This window comes from Mobula birostris, chromosome 8, assembly GCF_030028105.1.
Source record: "Mobula birostris isolate sMobBir1 chromosome 8, sMobBir1.hap1, whole genome shotgun sequence".
Lineage (NCBI taxonomy): Eukaryota > Metazoa > Chordata > Chondrichthyes > Myliobatiformes > Myliobatidae > Mobula > Mobula birostris.
This window is the reverse complement of record NC_092377.1, coordinates 21,640,237-21,662,930: the sequence shown is the minus strand read 5'-3', so window position 1 is coordinate 21,662,930 and position 22,694 is coordinate 21,640,237. Positions and strand designations below refer to the sequence as shown.

Genomic DNA, 22,694 nt, shown 5'->3' with positions numbered 1-22,694 from the left:
ACAAACTACTGGATGGTTATGGAGCATCAGTGATATTCACTTTGTTTTGAGTTTTGGCTTTGTTTTTGTTCTTTGAATGACTTGTCTTTATTTGTACAGTGTGTACAAATACATAATTCTGAAAAAAATCAGTAATTAAAATGAATAAATGATCACTTGGCCCGTTTTTCTCCTATATTTCAGAAGTGCCTTTTGTAATTTTTCTAAAGCTGGTATTTTCAGTTTTCAAACTTGTTTATGTCTTTTAATTTGGATTTGTTTCTGCTGTTATTGGAACAGCATTTTTCATCAGTCATTTTGGGCTGCTTGAAATGATTAGGTGTATACTGATGTTTTATATTGGAATCAGAAAAATCATGGTTAATGTTTGAAGGTAGATGGGTGATTGTGCAGTTTTTTTTGTGCAGAGAGCCATGTGATATTTTTAGAAGCTTTTTTTTACTATTTTCTTGTGAATCCTACATTTTATAATACAAAAATTTGAAGGAGTACGAACTGAAATTTTTGATTTGTACTTTGAGTTCTCAGTTTCCAACATTTACATTATTTTTATTACTTGATTTTGAGTCAGTGATGGATGCAGATTGGTTTGTTGCATTGTTGATTTGTTCTTTATTCTTTACTATAAGATACACCAAGCACAATGAGCTGTGTACTTTTTTAAAAAAATGATTTTCATCATTTACTGCAAAAATTTTTGAATGAATTGATCATTTAATTATTAATTATACTGTTAAAAATAAATTGCAGAGTAACGGTTCCACTGATGGTCGTCATTTGTTGGTGGAAATTCTAGAAGTTGCTAATATTTAGGGTCAACATTAACTACCTTGACAAAATGATTTTTCCTGACCTATTGTGTAAAATAAGAAATGTAGATTGTTAATAAAATGTTAATAAAAATATAGACAGTTATTATCAGACAGTAATAGAAGGTAGCAACATTATTTTAACAGATTAAACCTGTAAACTTCAATTGTCTATTAACGAAGATGTACCTAAATGTAATTTGGAAGACAAATTGGACAGCAACTGAAAAAAATATGGATTGGTTTGGAAAGAGCAGGCAAATGAGACCTGTGCTTTATCACAATGATAATTGAAATAAACTTGTTCATTGCTGCTGTTTTTGTCTTAAAATATACTTCAGACTGTTGGTGCAAAAAAAATCTTTTTGTAAGTCTTAAATATTAGAAAAGTATTTGATTGAAAAGTGAATTTGTTTGTCTGTAAATGCAGTGGATTCTGGTTGATTGGGACACATCAAGACAAGTACATTTTGGCCCAATTAGGTGGCTATCCTAATTAGGACGTTTCATGGAAATAGTTAAAGTGTATAAAAAAAAAGAGATATTACTGTTTAACTATGTAATGTACTATGTACTAAAATGAAACACAACTAATTAGAACACTACCAATACTATACAGAACTAAAAAAAACTGTGTATTGATTCCTAATAGTTGACTTAGGAATTCATGTGGATGCTGCCGTGTATAGGGTATCCAGGGAAGGGTAGCACCTGGAGTGGGGAGGCTTGTCGTGTCCATTTCAGGGCAGCTCACTCACCTTTGGTCCCCACAGGACACTCGGCTCTCACCTGTGGCTCCAAGTAGCTAGCTGTTGGCATGTGACAGCGGCCACACCCTGGTACACTGCTTTGACAGCTGGGCTAAATCAGGTGTGGGTAGCCAGCAGGCCTCATACCCCAGTGAATTAGGGACATGAGGTCACCTCTGGCAGACTGGTCAGATGAGATCAACAGTGAGATCTAATGGCCAAGAAGGTGGTACTGCAACACTTTGTGGAGAGCAAAGGGCAGAGTAAGGTACAGAAGAAGGCACAGTTATCCATTTCAGCCAAGGAGGACCCCAGTTGGTGATGACTAGGCATAGCACTGGACATGGACTTCCAGGATCAAGAGAGTTGAACTATCCCAGTGCAACGGCTTTTCCACTTAAAAAAAACCCTTGCACAAATTTCCCTGTCATTGTTGTATGTGACAGACCAGATCGTCATGTTCTTTTGACTGACTAAATGAACAATATTAGTGCAGACACCTGGTACAGATAATGAACTACCTTCATGCAGTGCTTTCGATGATTGCATCCTCCAAATCTTCATTTTTATTATAATGTTCAAAATGACTGTTGACACCTTCAAATCCTTCATAGTTCCTGACTTGAAGTAGTGAAATAGTTTCATTTTCAGTCCCAGCCATTTCTGTCATCTGCAGGCATGAATGCTTGAAGCCACAGTGAGCAAAACAATCCTAAATTGTCTTGCTGCTTATTTCTTGTCATCTTATCACTAACAAAAATCACTGTTTTTTAAATTCACATTTGCATTTGATGCTATTTAAAAACTGTTTGCTCTAAGCATAATGATGTGCCTATCAGCCATGCAAGTCTGCAGGTCTGACATGAGTTAGAAATTTTTTGGCAACAGTTAAGAAGGCCCAGTTAAGCAACATAATATACCAAATAAATGAAGGGAACCTTGGCAATTTTCTTGGTTTGTTTGTCCCAAATAAGCAGCTGCCCTGATTAACCAGTGGCTTAATCCACTGTATTACTGTTGCTGAGCTGCTGCTTGGAGGGTTCATGCTTTGAATGGAATTTTCAGGTAAACATTCTACAATATTTTGTAAGGTTGTATTAAGGCTGAGTTTCACTTTCAGACTGGGATCGTAGCTTTAGAAAACTATTTTAATATGGAAGTAAATATGATATTAAAGTGATGTGAGGACTTTGAGCCTTCAATGATATGGTACTTTAAATAACAGAATAAATGAAACATATTAGTTTTCATGTCTTTGAGAGGGCCCAGATGATTTGTATTGTATTGTAGGAAAATGAGACAGTGTGATTGGGATCTTGCTAAACACGTTGCTTATTTATTTTAAAAATGTCATTTGGGAATAAATGTTCATCAGGACACTGGGGCAACCCCATTCTGTTTTCAAAATATGCCATGCCATGTTCCTCCCTTTGAAATAGCAGAGTCCTCAATTTGTTCTTTCCAAAAACTCTACCCTTGATAATACTGTACTTGCTCAGCACTATGTGAAATATAAAGCTATATTCAGCTCATCTTTGGGACAACCTTACAACAAAAATGAAGTGCTGAGATGAGACCTGCATGCATTTGTATGATGTTGTTAATAAATGGTCCCCAGGTGCTTTGTGTAGAGAGGCACATTGAGCAGTAGAGAAGTAACTAGTTGAGAATAGCTTTTAAGCTGTTTTAAGTATGCTGAGATGCACTAGAAACTGACACCAGCAAGGTTGAAAGCTCAGTCACTAAGTTGAGAATGGTGCAGGAGCGGTGCACATTGTAAATCGCAGTTGATTAGTTATGGGATATAACTGAGGGCTGCTGGACCAAAGTCCATCGGGAATTTATAAATGTGAAGAATTTGTTTCAGCAGATAATCTTTGGAAATTGAAGATCTGTGATTAATACAAAAAATGCAGAAGATTGGAATTTATGAGGAAATTTATACGGAGGCATTTGAAGTGTAATGTCTTGGTTAAGATACTTACTGCTTTGTAGGTATTTCATTTTTGCAGTTCTGTAAGAGCAGTCTGCTCTGCTTCTAGCATGTTTGGGTTTAAGCTAAAGGGGTTCGTGTGGTCAAGACATCCCAACTTCCCGGTTTTGGTGGGACCCAAGCCATACTGACCCTAGACATATGGAGTTTGAGAAAGGTGGTTTTCTCACCGCTGAGGTCAGTGGCTGTTAATGAGGGGCTAATAGACAATAGGTGCTGGAGTAGACCATTCGGCCCTTTGAGTCAGCACTGCTATTCACTGTGATCATGGCTGAGCATCCTCAATCAGTATCCAGTTCTTGCCTTATCTCCATAACCTTTGATTCCGCTATCTGTAAGAGCTCTATCCATCTCTTTTTTGAAAGCATCCAGAGACTTGGCCTCCTCTGCCTTCTGGGGCAGAGCATCCCATATATCCACCACTCTCTGGGTGAAAAAGTTTTTCCTCAACTCCATTCTAAATGGCCTACCCCTTATTCTTAAACTGTGGCTTCTGGCTCTGGACTCACCCATCAGCGGGAACATGCTTCCTGCTTCCAGCGTGTCCAATCCCTTAATAATCTTATGTTTCAATCAGATCTCCTCTCATCCTTCTAAAATCCAGTCGCTCCAATCTTTCGACATATGACAGTCCCGCCATCCCAGGAATTAACCTTGTGAGCCTACGCTGCACTCCCTCAATAGCAAGAATGTCCTTCCTCAAATTTAGAGACCAAAACTGCACACAGTACTCCAGGTGTGGTCTCACCAGGGCCCTGTTCAGCTGCAGAAGGACCTCTTCGCTCCTATACTCAATTCCCCTTGTTATGAGCCACATCTCTAGAGATACCTGATAAAAAGGGGTTTCAGAAGCTTCAGTGTATTTCTGTGACTTGAGGGTGCAATGGCTGTTGCAGGGGAATGAAGTAAGGGGTTTACAGTGTGAAATTTAGTCTGTGTTTGAAATACTGACTCTGACTGAGAACATGGAGGCACCTTCACGAGCCTCCATAACCTCTGATGACCCTGTGATTTCAGGCTCTGAGGCCAATGTGATAGCATCCACTGGCCGAGTAACGAAGACCTGTGCCAGTCAACTGGTTGGAGTGTTTACTGATATCTTCAGCCTCTTCCTTCAGCAGTCTGAGGTATCCAGCTGCTTCAAGGATGCTTCAGTCATACTGGTGCCCAATAAGAACATGGTGACCAGCCTTAATGACTACCATCCAGTAGCATTTGCATCCACTGTGCTTTAAGACATTGCTAATGAAGGCTATCACTCCTGCCTGAGGGTGATTTTGGATTGGCTTTGACTTGTCTACTTTCACAACAGGTTTACAGCAGATGACATTTCACTGGCTCTTGTCTCAGCTGTGGTATATCAGGACAATGAAAATGCATACATCAGGATGCTCTTTATTGACTATAACTTGGTATTTAACACCATCATTCCTCTTCAAAAGTAATCACTAAGCTCCTAGACCTATGCCTTGATTCCTACCTGTGCAATTGGATCCACACTCTCCTGGTGTGCAGACCCAGTATATGTTGGCAACAATGTCTCTACAATCACAATCAGCACAGAAGCACTACAAAACTGTGCTAAGCCCCCTGCTTTACTCACTTTATAGCTATGATTTTGTGGCTAAGTACACCTCCAAGGCCATTTTTAAGTTCACTGATGATACCATTGTTGGCAGAATCAAAGGTGTTGACAAATCAGCATAAAGGAGGGAGATTGAAAATCTAGTCGAATGCTGCCATAGCAACAACCCCTCACTGAACATCAGCAAAACCAAAGAGCTCATTCATTATTGACTACAAGGTGAAGAAGGTGCAAGTCCATGAGCTAGTCCTTGTTAGGGTAATGGAATTGGAGAGGGTCAGTAAGTTCAAATTCCTTGCTGTAACCATATCAGAGGATCTGTCTCGGGACCAACATGTAAGTGTGGCATCGCAGAGAAGAAATGACAGCAGCTCTACTTTCTTAGAAATTTGTGTGGACTCAGCATGTCACCGTGTACAGTGGAGAGTGTCCTGACTGATTGCATCATGCCTTGATATGAAACACCGATGCCCAGGAATGGAAAAATCTACAAAATGTGGTAGATACAGTCCAGTCTATCACAAATCAAAGCGCACTCCCCCTTCCCCTATCAGGAGTGCTGACTCAAAGCAGCATCCATCGTGAAAGACCCCCACCATCTAGGCTGTGCTCTCTTCTCACTACCAGCACTGGGTAGGAAGTACAAGAGCCTTGGGTTGCACACCAACTGGTTCAGGAACAGTTAGTACCTTACAGCCATCAGGTGCTTTATCCAACCTGGATAACTTCACTCACTTTAATACTGAGCTGACCACAATCTATAGACTCACTTTGCAGGACTCTGCAAATCATGTTCTCATTAGTATTTATTTTTTATTATTTGTATGATCTGTTCTCTTTTGCACATTAGAATTTTGTTAGTCTTTGTTTAGAACTTTGAAAGTTCACTTTTGAACTTCTGAAACTTTCTCAAGGTTGAATTGGACAATGAGTAATTCACAATTTGAGTCTGCAACTGAGTGGGTGAAAAAGAACTTGGAATATGGATCTAGTAATATTGGTGACTGGCAAGTCGTATACTTTTACATTCTCCAGGAAGTGCTTGTTTGAGCAGAGTTTTGTCATATGTAAGCTGTCTGATACACAGGACTGAGGACACTGTAGAGCTGTAGTTATGTTGTAATGTTAGATGTTATCACCAGTTCTAACTCCACCAGATATATCTGAGGTGTCACAATAAGGCTGTTAGCTTGCGAAGGGCTGCTACCTATGCTTGCATCACAGTGTTTGTACCAGCAGGATTCCAGGCATATTTGTTGCTTAACATACTAACAGAGCAGCATAATGGTTCAGATGGATGAAGCCCTGCAGCAAGAATTGCTGCTGTCACTGAATTTGAAAGTAGTTAATGTTCCAAAATGAAATCAAATAATCAACACTGGATTAAATGAATTGAATTTAATCAAATGGAAATGTTAACCTTACTATTGACAGAGCAGACTTTTCCTTCATCAACTTCAAGTACTTCTGTACTTAAAATGTTCAACCTGGTGCAGACACGACAAGCAGATATCTCATTCAGTGCTGTCTCACTGGACTCCATGCGGTGTCCAGTGTAATGGTATTACGGCACTATTGTCACCAGCCGTATGGCAGTAGATATTATTGCTGGCTTAAGCATGTACAAGAGCTAGAGTTTGGTTCTTGCATGGAAAAAACTTGGTAGGCCCTGATAAAATTGTGTGTCCCTCAGTGGAAGAGAGACAAGGAATAAAACAAAATTTATTCCTTCAGCATATTGTCTTTTAAGGTTTTTGCCTCCATTCTGATCTCTTAAGTTTCTTGGCCTGGTGAGTTTGTAAAAACAATCCTTAGTTCTTATTAAGTAGCAATCACATTTATGCTGTTTGAAGTAATTTGATAATGTACTGCTGCAATGATCTTAAAGTAGACTTTTAATTGCTCCTTGCCTTTCTTACAATTCCCATTTCCATTTTTTTAATGTAAACTTTCCCTTGGTAAATAATTGTCTGCTATGGTTTTGCAGTTTGTTTATAGCACTTACTTTCAAATAGGCTGTCCCTTCAATCTCTTGAATTTGAAAGAAAATCAAGCTCCTGGAGACGTAACTGGCTTCAAAGATGTATTGTCTTGTCATTCATTTAAATCTGATCATTCGACAAGTTACCTTCAACAGGGTCCAGCCACTTGCCACACTGAGATAAAAGTCTTAATGATTTGAATTGCTTCTTGTCTATTTTCTGAAGGTTAAATCATTTGGAATCATGTCAAGCAGCAAGGTAATATTGCAGCTTTGTAAAATTCTGCTTAGATCATACTTGGGGTTGTTCATTTCTAGTCTCTTTTTTAAGGGAAGGATATGGAAGCTTCTAGATAGGGTGCAGAGGAGATTTACCAGGATACTGCCTGGATTAGAGAAACCTGTCTTATGGGGAAAGGTTGAGGAAGTAAGGACTTTTCTCTGGAATGATGGAGAATGAGAGGGAAATTCTCATCTGTCACAATCCGTGTGGATTGGTGATAACACCTCCTCGCTGACGATCAATATCTGTGCACCTCAGGGGTGTGTGCTTAGCTCACTGCTCTACTCTCTAATATACCCATGACAGTGTGGCTAGGCATAGCTCAAATACTATCGATAAATTTGCTGATGATACAACAATAGTTGATAGAATCTCGGGTGGTGACGAGAGAGTGTACGGGAGTGAGATATGCCAACTAGTGTAGTGGTGCCGCAGCAACAACCTGACACTCAACGTCGGTAAGACGAAAGAGCTGATTGTGGACTTCCGGAAGGGTAAGATGAAGGAGCACCTACCAATCCTCAAAGAGGGATCAGAAGTGGAGAGAGTGAGCAGTTTCAAGTTCCTAAGTGTCAAGATCTTCGACGATCTAACTTGGTCCCAACATATTGATGCAGTTGTAAAAAAGGCAAGACAGCGGTTCTATTATATTAGGCGTTTTGAAGAGGTTTGGTATGTCAACAAATATACTCAAAAACTTTTATAGATGTACCGTGGAGAGCATTCTGACAGGCTGCATCGCTGTCTGGTATGGAGGGGCTACTGCACAGGACCGAAAGAAGCTGCAGAGGATTGTAAATCTAGTCGGCTCCATCTTGGGTACTAGCCTAAAAAAAAGTTACCCAGGACATCTTCAGGGAGCGGTGTCTCAGAAAACCAGCATCCATTATTAAGGACCTCCAGTACCTAGGGCATGTTCTTTTCTCACTGTTACATCAGGAAGGAGGTACAGAAGCCTGAAGGCAGACACTCAGCGATTAAGGAACAGCTTTTTCCCTCTGCCATCTGATTCCTACATGGACATTGAACCCTTGGACAGTAACTCACTTTTTAAAAAATATATAGTATTTCTGTTTTTTTTGCACAATTTTTAATCTATTTGATATATGTATACTATGTATATACTACATCGAGGAAATGGAAGTCACCCAAAAAAACGAAGGATAGATCTATATGGAAAACCATGGTCACCAAAGTCCGCATCGGATATGGTACCTAAACAGACAGACATACTATATAAACTATACGGAATAAGATTTTCTTTATTTATTATTATTATTTTATTTTTTCTATCTATATTATATATTGCACTGTACTGCTGCTGCTAAGTTAACAAGTTTCACGTCACATGCTGGTGATAATAAACCTGATTCTGATAGAGGTGTACAAGATTGAGAGGCATAGATTGGACAGCCAGCAACTTTTTCCCAGGGCAGCAATGGCGAATATTAGAGTTTATCTGTTTATGGTGAAAAGAGGAAAGTTTAGGATGTCTTGTAGGCTTTTTTCACAGCAGAACAGATTAAAAAAAACTTGTAGGTAGCCATGTGGATATAAGAAAAATGGACTGTGTAGAAGGGCATCCTCCAACTTAATGGTCTGAAGATTGATTTCTCTGTCCAGTAAACAAATTCCCAACCCTGCTTCCTCTTCCCCATTCTGATCTTTTACTAGTTCTTAACTGCCTATTACTTCCCCCGGGTCCACTTCTCCTTCCCTTTCTCAATGGTCCACTCTCCTCTCCTATCAGTTTCCTCCTTTTCCAGCCCTTGACTTTCCCATCCATCTGGCTTTACCCGTCACTTTCCAGCTACCCTCTTCCCCTTCCCCCAACCATTTTATGGTGGCATCTTCCCCCTTCCTTAGTCCTGAAGAAGGGTCTCAGCCTGAAAGGTCTCAACCTGAGATGCTGCCTGACTTGCTGAGCTCCTCAGCATTTTGTGTGTGTTGCTGTGGAGTAGGTTTGGTTAGGTTGATATAACATTGTGGGCTGAAAATTGTACTGTCCTATGTTCCATGTCTAAAAGACAAACTGTGGAATTGTGGTTTACCTTGCTGTTAAGCACTGGTGATTCATTCACTTGAAGTACCATAAAACATTCAATATATTGGAAAATGAGTACTAATTGGGTCAATTGAATCCACCTTTATGAATCTTGGTTGCAAAAGTAAGACTGTTTCCTATTTGTTGGTATTTGGGCCATTGATTGAAGGTACCGAATAAAGTGGCAACTGAGTAGACAGTATTTTATTGCTGCATCATTATTTACTACTTCAACTGAGAATTAAATTATATTTTGTATATAAGAATATCAAACCAGAAATGTTTAAGGAAATTAAATATACAGGTCTTTTAAACATTGTATTTATAGCCGATTCTACAGTTTTCTCTGGCAGCTCATTCCATGTAACCATTGCTCTCTGTAAATAAAAAAAAAAGTAGGTACACCTCTAGTCCTCCTTAAATTTTCCTGTTCTATTAATTCTGCCCTCTAGTTTTTGAAGAAAGACTGACCATGCACCTTGTTTATTTCTGCCGCTCATGATTTTGTTCTACCACTGAGATTACCCCTTCAGCCTACAGTGGTCCAGTGAATAGTCCCAGCCTCTCCATTCCCAGTAACGTGCTTGTGAACATTTGCTCCATCTTTTCCAACTTAATGACATTCTTTCTATCGATGGGTTACTAGATCATGTGTCTAAAATACTACCTGACTGTACAGTTGATATTAAATTTGTTATTTTAGTATAAAATTTGACCCCTGCTGTATATTAACATTTTGGAAAGACGTCTGAATGTTCATCTTAAGAGCTTGTTGTTGTAAAGTTTAATGTTTTGCAGGAAGTAAGATTAATGATAAAGGATGTTGCCCTGTTAAATTGTTCGTGCCGGATTTGCCTGGTGGTCACTGATGGAGTAACAGCTCTTTGCTGGTGCTCCTAACTTACTTACTTTTGTCTCCAACCTTTTGAAATACTACTATTAGACAGGTTACTATATTACTATGACTACCAAAGCAGCATTGGAAGCTATTATGGGCTCAATTCAAAAGTTTACTGAGGAGTTTCAACAGTTCAACAAATCAGCGCTGAAATTAAACAAATAGGTACGAAAGTAGACGATATTCAAGCAACTCTAACTGAGCATGATAAGAAGATAAAGGAATATGAAGAGGTTATTACTATACTGGACGAGGGAATGGATGATTTGCAAAAACTGTATGTAAAACAAATCAAGTCCAACGAAATACTGAGACAGAAGATTATTGATTTGGAAAACAGAAGTAGGAGAAACAAATTAGGAACCTTGGGACTTAAAGAGCTAATGGAAGGAGATAATCCTAAAGAATTCTTTGCAAACCTTTTGATGGAATTATTCCCTGATATTATAAAGTCTTTGCCTTTGACTGATCGTGCTCACAAATCACCTATTGATGGATTGAATTCAAAATCAAAACCAAGATCAGTCATTATATGTTTCCATGAATTTCAAATAAAGGACCGTCTGATTCGTGATGCCCGTGGAAAAGGTATGATTGACTACCAAGGTCAGAAGATTTGTATTGCTGAAGATTTTTCATCAGAAGTTATGGCAGAACATGTTAAGTTTAAAAAATGTCATGACAGAGCTGTACAGCCAAAATTTTAAGCCTTCTCTTCATTTTCCGGCTCGACTGAGAATCGCAATGGAAGGTGGATCATTTAAATGGTTTTGTACGAAGGAACAGGCACAAAAATCTTTAGACTCAAGAAAAAATGACTCTATACATATATTGAATAGATTAAAAATCTTGCCAAAACAGAAATACTATATATTTTAAAAAAATGACTGTTTAATATTTTTCAGCATGAATAATTGCTCCCTCTGTTTGATAAACTTGTCTAAGCTTGTTTTTTTACTGTATTTAGTCTTGGTTGGAACAGTAAATAACCTTGAATTCTGTTTAAGGGGATGTTTTAAGTGGGGGTAGATAGCGGTGGTTCTTTGACTGACTTTCTCTCTTTGGGAGAAGGGAGGGAGATGGGGATTTTTTTTTCTTGAAGCTGATTTGGGAATCTGGTCAATTCTGTTAGCTAATATATCTCAAGGTTTATTATTTGGGTTTAATATATATTTCTCTGATTGCTACTTTAACCTTTCTTTATAAACAGTTTTAAAATGGATCGAAGTATTAATTTACTTAGTTTTAACGTGAAAGGGCTAAATCACCCCGTGAAAAGAAGTAAGATTTTTGCCTATATTAAAAAAACTTAAGGTACCAATTGTTTTTCTTCAAGAAACCCATGTACGTAAGTGTGACAATTCACGCCTTTTTAATCAATGGAGGGGATCTCATTTCCATTCCTCATTTCAGGTCAAAGCCAGAGGGATTTCAATCTTTATAGATATTACAGTTCCATTTGTTCAACATAAAGTAACTTCTGATATTAATGAATGTTTTGTTATAGTATCAGGGAAACTAAATAACAAACTAATGGTATTTGCCAATGTGTATGCTCCGAATATAGCTGACCCAGGTTTCTTTGAGTGTTTTTTTTTCATTTTTGCCAGATCTAAGTCTGTACTCATTGGTGATGCATGGAGACTTGAATTGTTGCTTAGATCCAGCTTTAGATTGTTCATCTTCCAAACTAGTGATACCAAATAAATCAGCTGTGTTTATTAAATCTTTTTTAATCAAATGTGGTATTGTTGATGCTTGGCATTTTTTTCATCTAGCAGACAAGGAATATTCGTTTTTCTCTCATGTCCATCATACATGTTCCAGGATTGATTTTTTTTTTTCTATTGATAGCCAAATGATTCCATCAGTTCGATCCTGTGAATATAAAGAGATCGCTGTCTCAGATCATGCTCCTGTGCTCCTATCTTAAAATCTCCCAGGTCGTCTTGAAACAAATAGGTTTTGGTGATTCAATCTCACTTTGTTAACTGATAAAGAATTTTTAAAAATTTATGGAGAGGCAAATTACTCTTTTTTTAAGAGTACACGTTAGAGGAGACTTCTAGCCTTATCAGATGGGATGCCTTTAAGGCGTATATTAGAGGACAAATTATTTCTTATACTGCAAGTATTAAGAAGAAAGCTATTAGAGAAGTGTTAGCTAATCAGCTGAAACAATTCAACCAAGAGTATGCCTTGGCTCCAGAACCTGCCTTGTATAAAAGACGTGTTGAAACTAAAACTAAATATGATCTCCTTTTAACCTATCCAATTGAAACCCAATTCCTAAAAGATAAAAGTCAATTTTATATTCATGGAGATAAACCAGGTAAATTATTGGCTGATCAAATTAAAACCTTTATAGCTAAACAGCAGATTAAAGAAATATGCAAAGCTATTGGTGATAGGACAACTGATTATTTAGAAATGATACTTTTAGAGAATTTTATTCTAAACTCTATAGTTCTGAATCTTCTAAGGATAACACTGCAATGAACAATTTTTTTAGATCAACTAAACATTCCTGCAATTTCTGCTGACAACAGAAAGTTATTGGAACAACATATTTCTTTTGAGGAAATTGTTGAGGCTGTGCACTCATTACGTGTGAAGAAAGCTTCGGGTCCAGATGGATTTTCTGGAAAGTTTTACAAGATCTTTTCCTCTCTACTTGTACCTCATTTATGTTCATTTTTTTCAGATTCATTCAAGTCGGGCAGACTCCCTCAATCTTTTTATGAGGCTTCCATTTCGCTTATCCTTAAAAAGAATAAGAACCCAATTGAATGCTCTTCTTATAGACCAATTTCTTTACTTAATGTTGATGCTAAGATCATATCTAAAGTTTTGGCCCATAGGATTGAAAATATTTTACCGTCTGTCATTTCCGATAACCAAACTGGATTTATCAAAACTCGATATTCTCACTTTAATATTCGTCGGTGACTAAATGTTATTTATTCTCCTTCTAACATGATATCGGAATAAGATGCTGAGAAAACTTTCGACAGAGTTGAATGGAATTATTTGTTTAAAACTTTAGAAAAATTCAATTTTGGACCCGTTTTCTTTCAATGGATTAAATTTATTTAGCTCCTTCCGCTAGGGTTATCACTAATTCTCACAATTCCAAACCATTTAAGCTTCAGCGTGGCACTAGACAAGGTTGTCCGTTGAGCCCTTTGCTTTTTGATCTGGCCTTAGAACCTTTAGCCATTGCCTTTGGAGAATCTAATGATATCACCGGTATTTTAAGGAGAGACACTATTCACAAAGTCTCGCTGTACGCTGATGATCTGCTGCAATTTATTTTTAATGGTGAGACTTCGATACACCATGCGCTTTCTTTACTCTCCTGTTTTAGCCAGTTCTCAGGTTATAAATTAAACCTACATAAAAGTAAACTTTTCCCTTTGAATAATTTGATACCAACAAATTCTAACCTTCCTTTTAAAATTGTAAGAAACCAATTTACCTACTTAGGTGTAACAATCACTAAATCTATAAGCGTCTACTTAAAGAAAATTTTCTTACCCTATTGAATCACGTAAAAAGGATACTATCAAATTGGTCGCCTCTTTCGTTATCGCTGATTGGCCGAATTAATTCTATCAAAATGAATATATTACCTAAATTTATATATCTTTTCAGGCATTGCCTGTTTTTATCCCTAAATCTTTTTTTGATCTCTTGACTCTATTATATCTTCTTGTATATGGAAGAATAATCATTCTAGATTAAATAAAATTCATCTTTAGAAAGATGAAAAGAATGGAGGATTAGCCTTACCAAACTTTAGATTTTATTGTTGGGCAGTTAATATAAGAAACCTTACATTTTGGTTATATTACATTAATCGTGAGGATTGCCCGATGTGGATTTCTTTAGAAGCTAACTTTGTTAATAAATTTCCTATTATCTCTCTTCTTGGACACTCACTTCCTTTGCCTCTGAGTCACTTAACTGATAATCTGGTAGTTAAACACACTATGAGAATTTGGATACAAGTCCGAAAATAGTTTGGCTTATTGAGATGTTCTCTTTCGAGTCCCATTTTTTCTAATTATTTTTTTAAACCCTCTATGATTGATGTGGCTTTTAAAGAATGGGAGAGATTAGGTATTAAACGCTTTCAGGACTAGTTTGTAGAGGGAAGTCCGTTTTCGTTTGAACAACTGTCAACTAAATATAGTTGACCCAAAACTCATTTTTTTCGATACCTACAAATAAGGGATTTTTTACGGTCTGAAATAAGTACATTTCCTAGAAGTCCTGATAAGAATCTACTAGATGTAATTTTTAATTTGAAACCTTTTAATAGTGGATCTATATCTAATATTTATAATATGCTGTTGGGAATGAGGTGTTCCTTTAGATAAAATTAAAAATTTTGGGAACAAGATTTACAGACTTCAATTTCTGAGGAAACTTGAAATCAAATTTTTAAATTGGTTAACACTTCATCGTTATGTGCCCGCCACTTTCTCCTACAATTTAAAGTGGTCCATAGGGCCCATGTGACCAAGGATAAGTTGTCTTGTTTTTATTTAGATATATCTCTGTATTGTGATAAATGTAATAATGGAGAAGCTTCACTCATTCATATGTTTTGGACATGTGCAAGTCTTGGAAAATATTGGAAAGAAGTATTTCAAACTTTCTCAATACTTTTCAAAGTAAACTTTAAGCCTAATCCTTTGACCGCTTTATTTGGTATTGTTGGAGGAAAGGATATTATTTTGGAGTCATCTGGCTTGCAAATTCTGGCTTTTATTTCTCTTATGGCTAGAAGGACACTCCTGCTTAAATGGAAAGATGTGCCCCCCTCCTATGGTTATGTGATATGATGTCATGTTTAAATTTAGAGAGGATTCAATGTTCAATATCTGAATCTAGCCAAAACTTTCAAACATTGAGGACCTTTTTTGAATTATTTTCAAAACCTTTGATTTGCTGTTAAAGCACAGATGATGACTAATAATTTTATTCTTCCCTTTTTTTCTTTACTAATCAGCTTTGGTCTTGGTAGTGGGTTAGATTTTTTTATATAATAAAATTACTCTATTTCAATGTTAGCAATTAATTGATCTGTATGAATACAGAGGGATGCCAGTAGACTATGACAGGGTCTAAATGAGATCTCTGGGTGCAAAGAAAAGGCTGGGAATATCAATAACTGTAGCACTTCTCTTCCTGATGAACTTAAGGTATTCTACACAAGATTCGAACAGAAGAGGAGTGTCCCGCCCCCTCTGGATGAACCGGACCTGGTGGCATCGAAATTCATCATTGCCGAGGAGGATGTTAGAAGGGCCTGCCTGAAGATAAATCCAAGGAAGGCGACGGACCCAGGTGGTGTCCTGGGACGGGTTCTCCGGGCCTGTGCAAGCGAGCTAGCTGGAGTGTTTGCTGACATTTTCAGCTGCTCCCTGCTTCAGTCTGAGATCCCCTTCTGTTTTAAGAAGGCAACGATAATCCCAGTGCTGAAGAAGAGCAAGGTGGCATGCCTGAATGACTATCGACCTGTGGCTCTGACATCAATTGCTATGAAGTGCTTCGAGCGATTGGTTATGACACACATCAACCACAGCCTACCAGTCAACCTTGATGCTTTGCAATTCGCCTACCGGAGGAACAGGTCAGCAGCAGATGCCATCTCTCTGGCCCTACATTCCTCCTTAGAACACCTGGAGAATAAAGATGCATATGTAAGGCTCCTTTTCATTGACTACAGCTCTGCCTTTAATACCATCATTCCAAATAAACTGATTCCTAAGCTCCGGAACCTGGGCCTTAGCACTCAGATCTGCAGCTGGATCTTCAACTTCCTCATAGACAGGACCCAGGCTTTAAAAATAGGGGACAAGCTCTCTTCTACAATCACTCTGAGCACCGGTGCCCCACAAGGCTGTGTACTCAGCCCCCTGCTGTACTCACTGTACACCCATGATTGTGTAGCCAAGTTTCCATCGAACTCAATATATAAGTTTGCTGATGACACAACAATTGCAGGCTGTATCTCGGGTAATGATGAGTTTGAGTACAGAGAGGAAATTAAGATTCTGGTGGCATGGTGCGAAGACAATAACCTATCCCTCAACGTCAACAAGGCGAAGACATTGATTGTTGACTTCAGAAGGAGTAGTGGACCGCACGACCGCAATTACATCGGTGGTGCGCAGGTGGAACAGGTCAGAAGCTTTAAGTTCCTTGGGGTCAATATCACAAATGACTTGACCTGGTCCAACCAAGCAGAGTCCATTGCCAAGAAGGCCCACCAGTGCCATTACTTCCTGAGAAAGCTAAAGAAAATTGGCCTGTCCCCTAAAACCCTCACTAATTTTTATAGATGCACCGTAGAAAGCATCCTTCTAGGGTGCATCACAACCTGGTATGGAAGTTGTCCTGTCCAAGACCGGAAGAAGCTGCAGAAGATCGTGAACACAGCCCAGCATATCACATAAACCAATCCTCCGTCCTTGGACTCACTTTACACCGCACGCTGTCGGAGCAGTGCTGCCAGGATAATTAAGGATACGACTCACCCCAGCCAACACACTTTTCGTCCCTCTTCCCTCCGGGAGAAGGCTCAGGAGCTTGAAGACTCGTATGGCCGGATTTGGGAACAGCTTCTTTCCAACTGTGATAAGACTGCTGAACGGCTCCTGAACTGGATCTGGGCTGTACCCTCCAAATATCCAGACCTGCCTCTTGGTTTTTTTGCACTACCTTACTTACTCTTTTCTATTTTGTATTTATGATTTATAATTTAAATTTTTATTATATTTACTATTGATTTGTACTCCAGGGAGCGCGAAGCGCAGAATCAAATATCGCTGTAATGATTGTACGCTCTAGTTTCCATTGTTTGGCGACAATAAAGTAATAAAGTAAAGTATAGGGTAAGGAGTCTTTATGTGCAATTTGGTATAATGTATTGATATATATTTTTTGTACTCTGTATTCTTGTATGTAAAATTAATAATAAAAATATTGGAGAGAAAATGTTTGTGCTCTGTTCAAATATTGCCCAAGTTCTCTAGCCTTGTGCTGTTATTTTTGTTTCCATGTATTGTAAGGCAAAAAAACCCATGATCTCATGACATAGTAATAAAGCTTGAAACTCATTTTATGATTATACTGCAGTTCATCTTTAAGGTTTATGGATCGTTACAACAACCAGATTGTGAGCATTTGGCTTCTCTTTGCGTGCAGCAAGGAATGTGGGTGGGGCGGGTGTAGATGTATACAAATAGCAGTGTAGTTATGTCATTCTGTTTATGTGCATCAGTGAAACTATTTCAATTGATGATTTAACTTTCATTTTCTTATTCAGCCTCCGAGCTTCGTTCCAAATGGCTTTCAGTACCAGGATATATATTGGCCCTTTGAAAGTAAAATAGTCACTTCAGTTTCTGAAATTTAAAAAAAAGATTTGAAAAGGTCAATTGTAACCCACAGTCTTTTAAAATAGAATAATGAAGATATTTTAAAAGTTCCTTTGTACTTACTGCCCATTATGCCATTGGCACTTAGGGCATCAATAAAGGTCCTCCATCTCTGGGGTCTGGGTTTACTTCATTGTGTCAGTAGTTTCCTGTCTTTTCATGACTGTCAATCATGCAAGTCCCGAGTGGAAACTCAGGAATACTGTCGCACTCACATATTGAGGGATTCTTCAGTCCTTTTTCCGTAAGCCTTGTTTTGCCTGTCAAGGTTGTAAGGCCTAAGCTGAACCACCCCACCCCCTGAATGTTAAAATTCCTAATTTACTCCTTAAATAATCCATTTTTATTTTAAGATGTATTTGACAAGTTCCCCAACAAAGAAGATAGTTCCTACTATTTCTTCCTTTATATTTTAATGACTTTAACTTGATCATCTTTTTAAAAAAGATAGAAATGATAATCAAGTTTACACCACATTTGATTTCTGATATATTGTGTTTCTTTTTGTGTAGTTCCTGACTAGTCTTGTGTATTTTTACTGAAGTCAGTAAGTCATAGTCATAGAACACTACAACACAGAAACAGGCCCTTTGGCCCATCCAGTACATGCTGAACTATTAAACTGCCAAGTCCCATTGACCTGCATGCAGACCATAGTCCAACATGTGTCTTCCATCCATGTACCTACCCAAATCTCTCATAAATGTTGAAATCAAACCTGCATCACCACCTCTGCTGGCAGCTTGTTCCACACACTTCTCTGAGTGAAGAATACCACCTGACCCTTCATGTTCTCCTTAAACATTTCACTTTTCCCCTGTAACCTGTGACCTCTAGTTCTAGTCTCTCACAATCTCAGCAGAAAAAGCCTGCTTGTGTGTACCCTATCCATACCCCTCATAATTTTGTATACCTCTGTCAAATGTTCCTTCAGTATTCCATGTTCTAGAGAATAAAGTCCTAACCCATTCAACCTTTCCCTATCACTCAGGTCCTCCAGTCCTGGCCATATTCTTGTGAACTTTCTCTTCACTCTTTCAATCTTATTGATATCTTTCCTGCAGGTAGGTGATCAGAACTGTGCAATACTTGTAACTGGGCCTCATCAACATCCTGTACAACTTCAATATAACATTACAGCCCCTGTACTCACTATTTTGATTTTTGAAGGCCAATGTGTCAAAGCTCTCCTTAGGACCCAATCTGCCTTTTGACACCACTTTCAAAGAATTATGGATCTGTATTCCCAGATCCCTCTGTTCTACCACACTCCTTAGTGCCCAGCCGTTCACTGTGTAAGTCCTACCCTGGTTGGCCCTCCCAAAGTGCAACACCTCACACTTGTCTGCATTAAATTCCATCTGCCAATTTTCAGCCCATTTTACTACCTCATCCTGAATGCCAAGCAACTTGAACCTTCTTGACCAACCTTCTATGCGGGGCCTTCGTTAAGACCTTGCTAAAGTCCACGTAGACATGCATTGTCTTCATCAACTTTACTGGTAACTTCCTCAAAACTGTTTAAGATTGGTTAGACATGGCCTACCACACACACAACCAAGTTGACTATCCCTGATCGGTCTGATTATCCAAACACTTGTATATCTGTTCCTTTAGAATACCTTCAATAACTCAGCTGCTACTCATGTGAGACTCACTGGGTTATAATTTCCTGGTTTATTCTTAGTCTTTCCTAAACATTCATCTGTGGCTAAGGACATTTTAAATATCTGCTTGATGCTCCCTACAATTTCTGTAGTAGCCTCCCACAAGGTCCTAAGTATACCATGTTAGGTTTTACCTACCTTCAGCTTTACTCAATGCTTTTCTAAAAGGGAACTGGTCTTGCATCCAATGATTTTGCATTCTTCCAATTCTGTCCTCTTTCCTTGGCTCTTATCCTTTCCTGAATCTCTTCCTCTCCCCTACCATATTTATTGGTCACTCTATCTGCTCAACAGAATGTACCTCTATAATACAGTAATGAAACCTTTGGTTTGACCCTCCTAATTCTTCTTCCATATAACTCGAAGTGGAACTCCCTGGAAGTATCCTGTGGTTCAGAAGTGGCATGAGAGTTCTTAAATCCTAGATTAATGAAGTCAGATAGTTGAAAGTGTTATGTTTGATTATTGTTGTAGTTTGGTTGAATGATAAGTCTGCTTTTTGTAGATGCATAATAGTGACACATCAGTACCAACTCTGTACGTTAGGTTTTGCTGTAAAGGTGTTTTACAGTTGGAATTTTTGGCTTTGAAAACTGATAACATTGAAAAGAATGCATGTCTCTGTATCCTGAATGCTTTCATTTTGCTCCTGTGTATTGATCTGCATGATCTTGTTTGTAAAATTATATGGGGAAACCACATGTTTTTGGAGTCAACATGTGTATTATTGTGTATTTAAAACTAAGGTAAAAGATTTCTTGATACTAAGGGAATTGATGGATATCATTTCTGAACACTCCTTTTCAATTCAAGGTTAATTGTCATTCAACCATTTATGAAAACAGCCAAACGAGATGTTACTCTGGGGTCAAGGTGCAAAATACAGTACCAACAGTCGCACAAAGCACACACAGAAATTTGCAGCCACTCAATAAAGGAGACCAAACTCAAGCCATCCAACACTGCTCACAATAGAGTTTGTCTTCTGCAGAGCGAACATAAATATTTTCAAATTGTTTACAGGGATAAAGGAAACGACTCTGGGGTAGAATTTCAAGCATGATTTCCTTGAATAGTGGAGCAGACACGAGAAACTAAATTGCGTACTCATCCTGTTTATTATGCTATTATTTATTGGGGGGTGTCATCCATTTTGTGTTGAGGATTTGCTCTGATTTTAAAGTGAGCTTGATGAAGCACTAATGGTGTATATAATTTTGTGATTCAAATAGTGGATTCCAAAATGAAACCTGGCTGAAGTGCAGTCACCAGAAAAGAACTTTAAAGAACTCTGGCATGGGGTGGAGTGGTTGGTATCTTCTGCATCATAGATGCCAAGGTTTAGCAATTCATTTCACTACATATGATATTCAGAAATAGTTGAGTAATCTGGGCACTGAAAATCAGCCCATTAACTCCTTACTATTGTTCAGAAAGGAGCAAAGAGCTTTGAGGCCTTTCTGATTGGGGATAGAAGTGTATAGGGATTGGACGGAAATGGTGAAAATGAGGCGATCAGGGCCAGGGAACTTAGTAATTGAGTAAGTAGGCTAAAAGTCAATTAATTCCATTTCATCACCTTGTAAACTTGCAAGATCTCTTTAATTACTTGCCTCCCTTTTGAATATTATACTTAAAGTAGTGTCTCAAACAGCACATTCCAGAATCTCATGAAGTTATGTTTTTAAATAATCATGTTTCTTATTTGTGCAATTATCTTCATTCTTAGTTCTTGGCTTCTTGATCAATAAGAATTTTCTCTTGTTACGTACCCCGTAACTGGGTTGCCAAACCAGCAGAAATGGACCACTTAGTTGGAGTCTGGATTACTGGAACTAAGAAAGTTTTATTAAAGAAATAAGTAACACAGTACCCTAAACGTAAGGATCTAAATGCAATGGGTTAGCAATGATAAAACACACATGTACACAGAACTAGGATAATAGGATCAATCAAGCTCTATCGCAGTCTAGGGGTAAAATGATCAGTCTCAAGTGACACAGAGTTCAGTTCGCAGTAATCGCTGTTGTGCCGTTGGGGGGGGGGGGGAGAGCGAATGATGATATTCAAATCGGATTCAAACAGACCTTTGGTATTCCTCGCAGTTAGCTTTCGGGTGTGCCCTTTGTAATGTCTTCTGAGGTCACCGACTGTGACCCCCTCCGTTCCGGATACGATCGTTCTTCTGCGGTGAACCCGGCACCCAGGCAAGGGCAGACACACACACCAGGTTCCCGCCGATCGTACCTTTTCACCCTGTGCGTCTATGGTCGGTCCAGCGATCAGACCTCCAAAACTCCCACCAACTTGTTGGGGGGCACTGCACTTCCAGGGTCTCATTACCTCGTCGTGTCGTGGTGTGTGGTGTCTTGCCTTAGCGAACTTGTTCCTTTTATCCCCCTGCTGGGGTATCACCTGTCCATCAAACTTCAGACAGTTCAGGTTCAAAGCCACCGGTCTAAACAATACTCGGAACTGTGTCTCTTTTTGTTAATCTCTCTCGTCTCTCTCTGATTAGCATTTTGAATGTTTCCCCCATTTGTCTCTCTCTTATCGGCATCAATCTTCTGATAACTTGGTCTGTTGTCACACTCTGTACTGTTCTGTGTATTGTACATGTTTGTAAATACCTCGATCTGATTTCCTTGTCGTCTTTGTTTCATGAAAGTAAGTTCTGCCACTATATAAAGTGCTTCATCCTTCAAATCATTTTAGTAAAACACTTCTGCCTCATTTTAAAGCCCTCAGATCTTTCCTATAGTATGACATCTATAAATGTTCTTCATGATTTCCATACTCATGTTTTCTAACCCTCTGTTTATGAAGCCCAACTTCATAAACTTGAGAAAGTAGTGCTCCTTATGAGTGTCAATTTATGCGTCAGAAATCACTGATAATTTCACCATTAGGTTGTAAAAGGGACACTTCATAGATACTAAAATTGCTTTCCTTTTTTTCCCAGCCAAGCCAGGAGGTCAGGTGCGGTGTCAGTACTTTCCAGCGGTGGATAAAGTTGTGTTTGTGGATGATTATGCAGTTGGATGCAGAAAAGACTTGAATGGCATCTTGCTACTTGATACAGCGCTACAGACTCCTGTCTCAAAACAAGATGACATGGTCCAGCTTGAATTGCCAGTTACAGAGGTAAGAGATTTTTCTTTTTTTTTTTTTTTTTTGGATTCTTTATTCTCTAAAATGGGTTACTTTTTCTTGTCATTTAGAATAGAAAGTACT

The 22,694-nt window shown here is 38.5% G+C and overlaps 1 protein-coding gene across 1 annotated transcript in view; it reads left to right on the top strand.

Moving 5' to 3' along the window:
* The window catches only part of birc6 (baculoviral IAP repeat containing 6), a 270,551-nt gene that overhangs the window by 8,419 nt on the left and 239,438 nt on the right, over positions 1–22,694 (top strand). Inside the window, 1 exon segment of the mRNA XM_072264879.1 lies at positions 22,423–22,604. Within this exon segment, the coding sequence (XP_072120980.1) occupies positions 22,423–22,604 (182 nt within the window).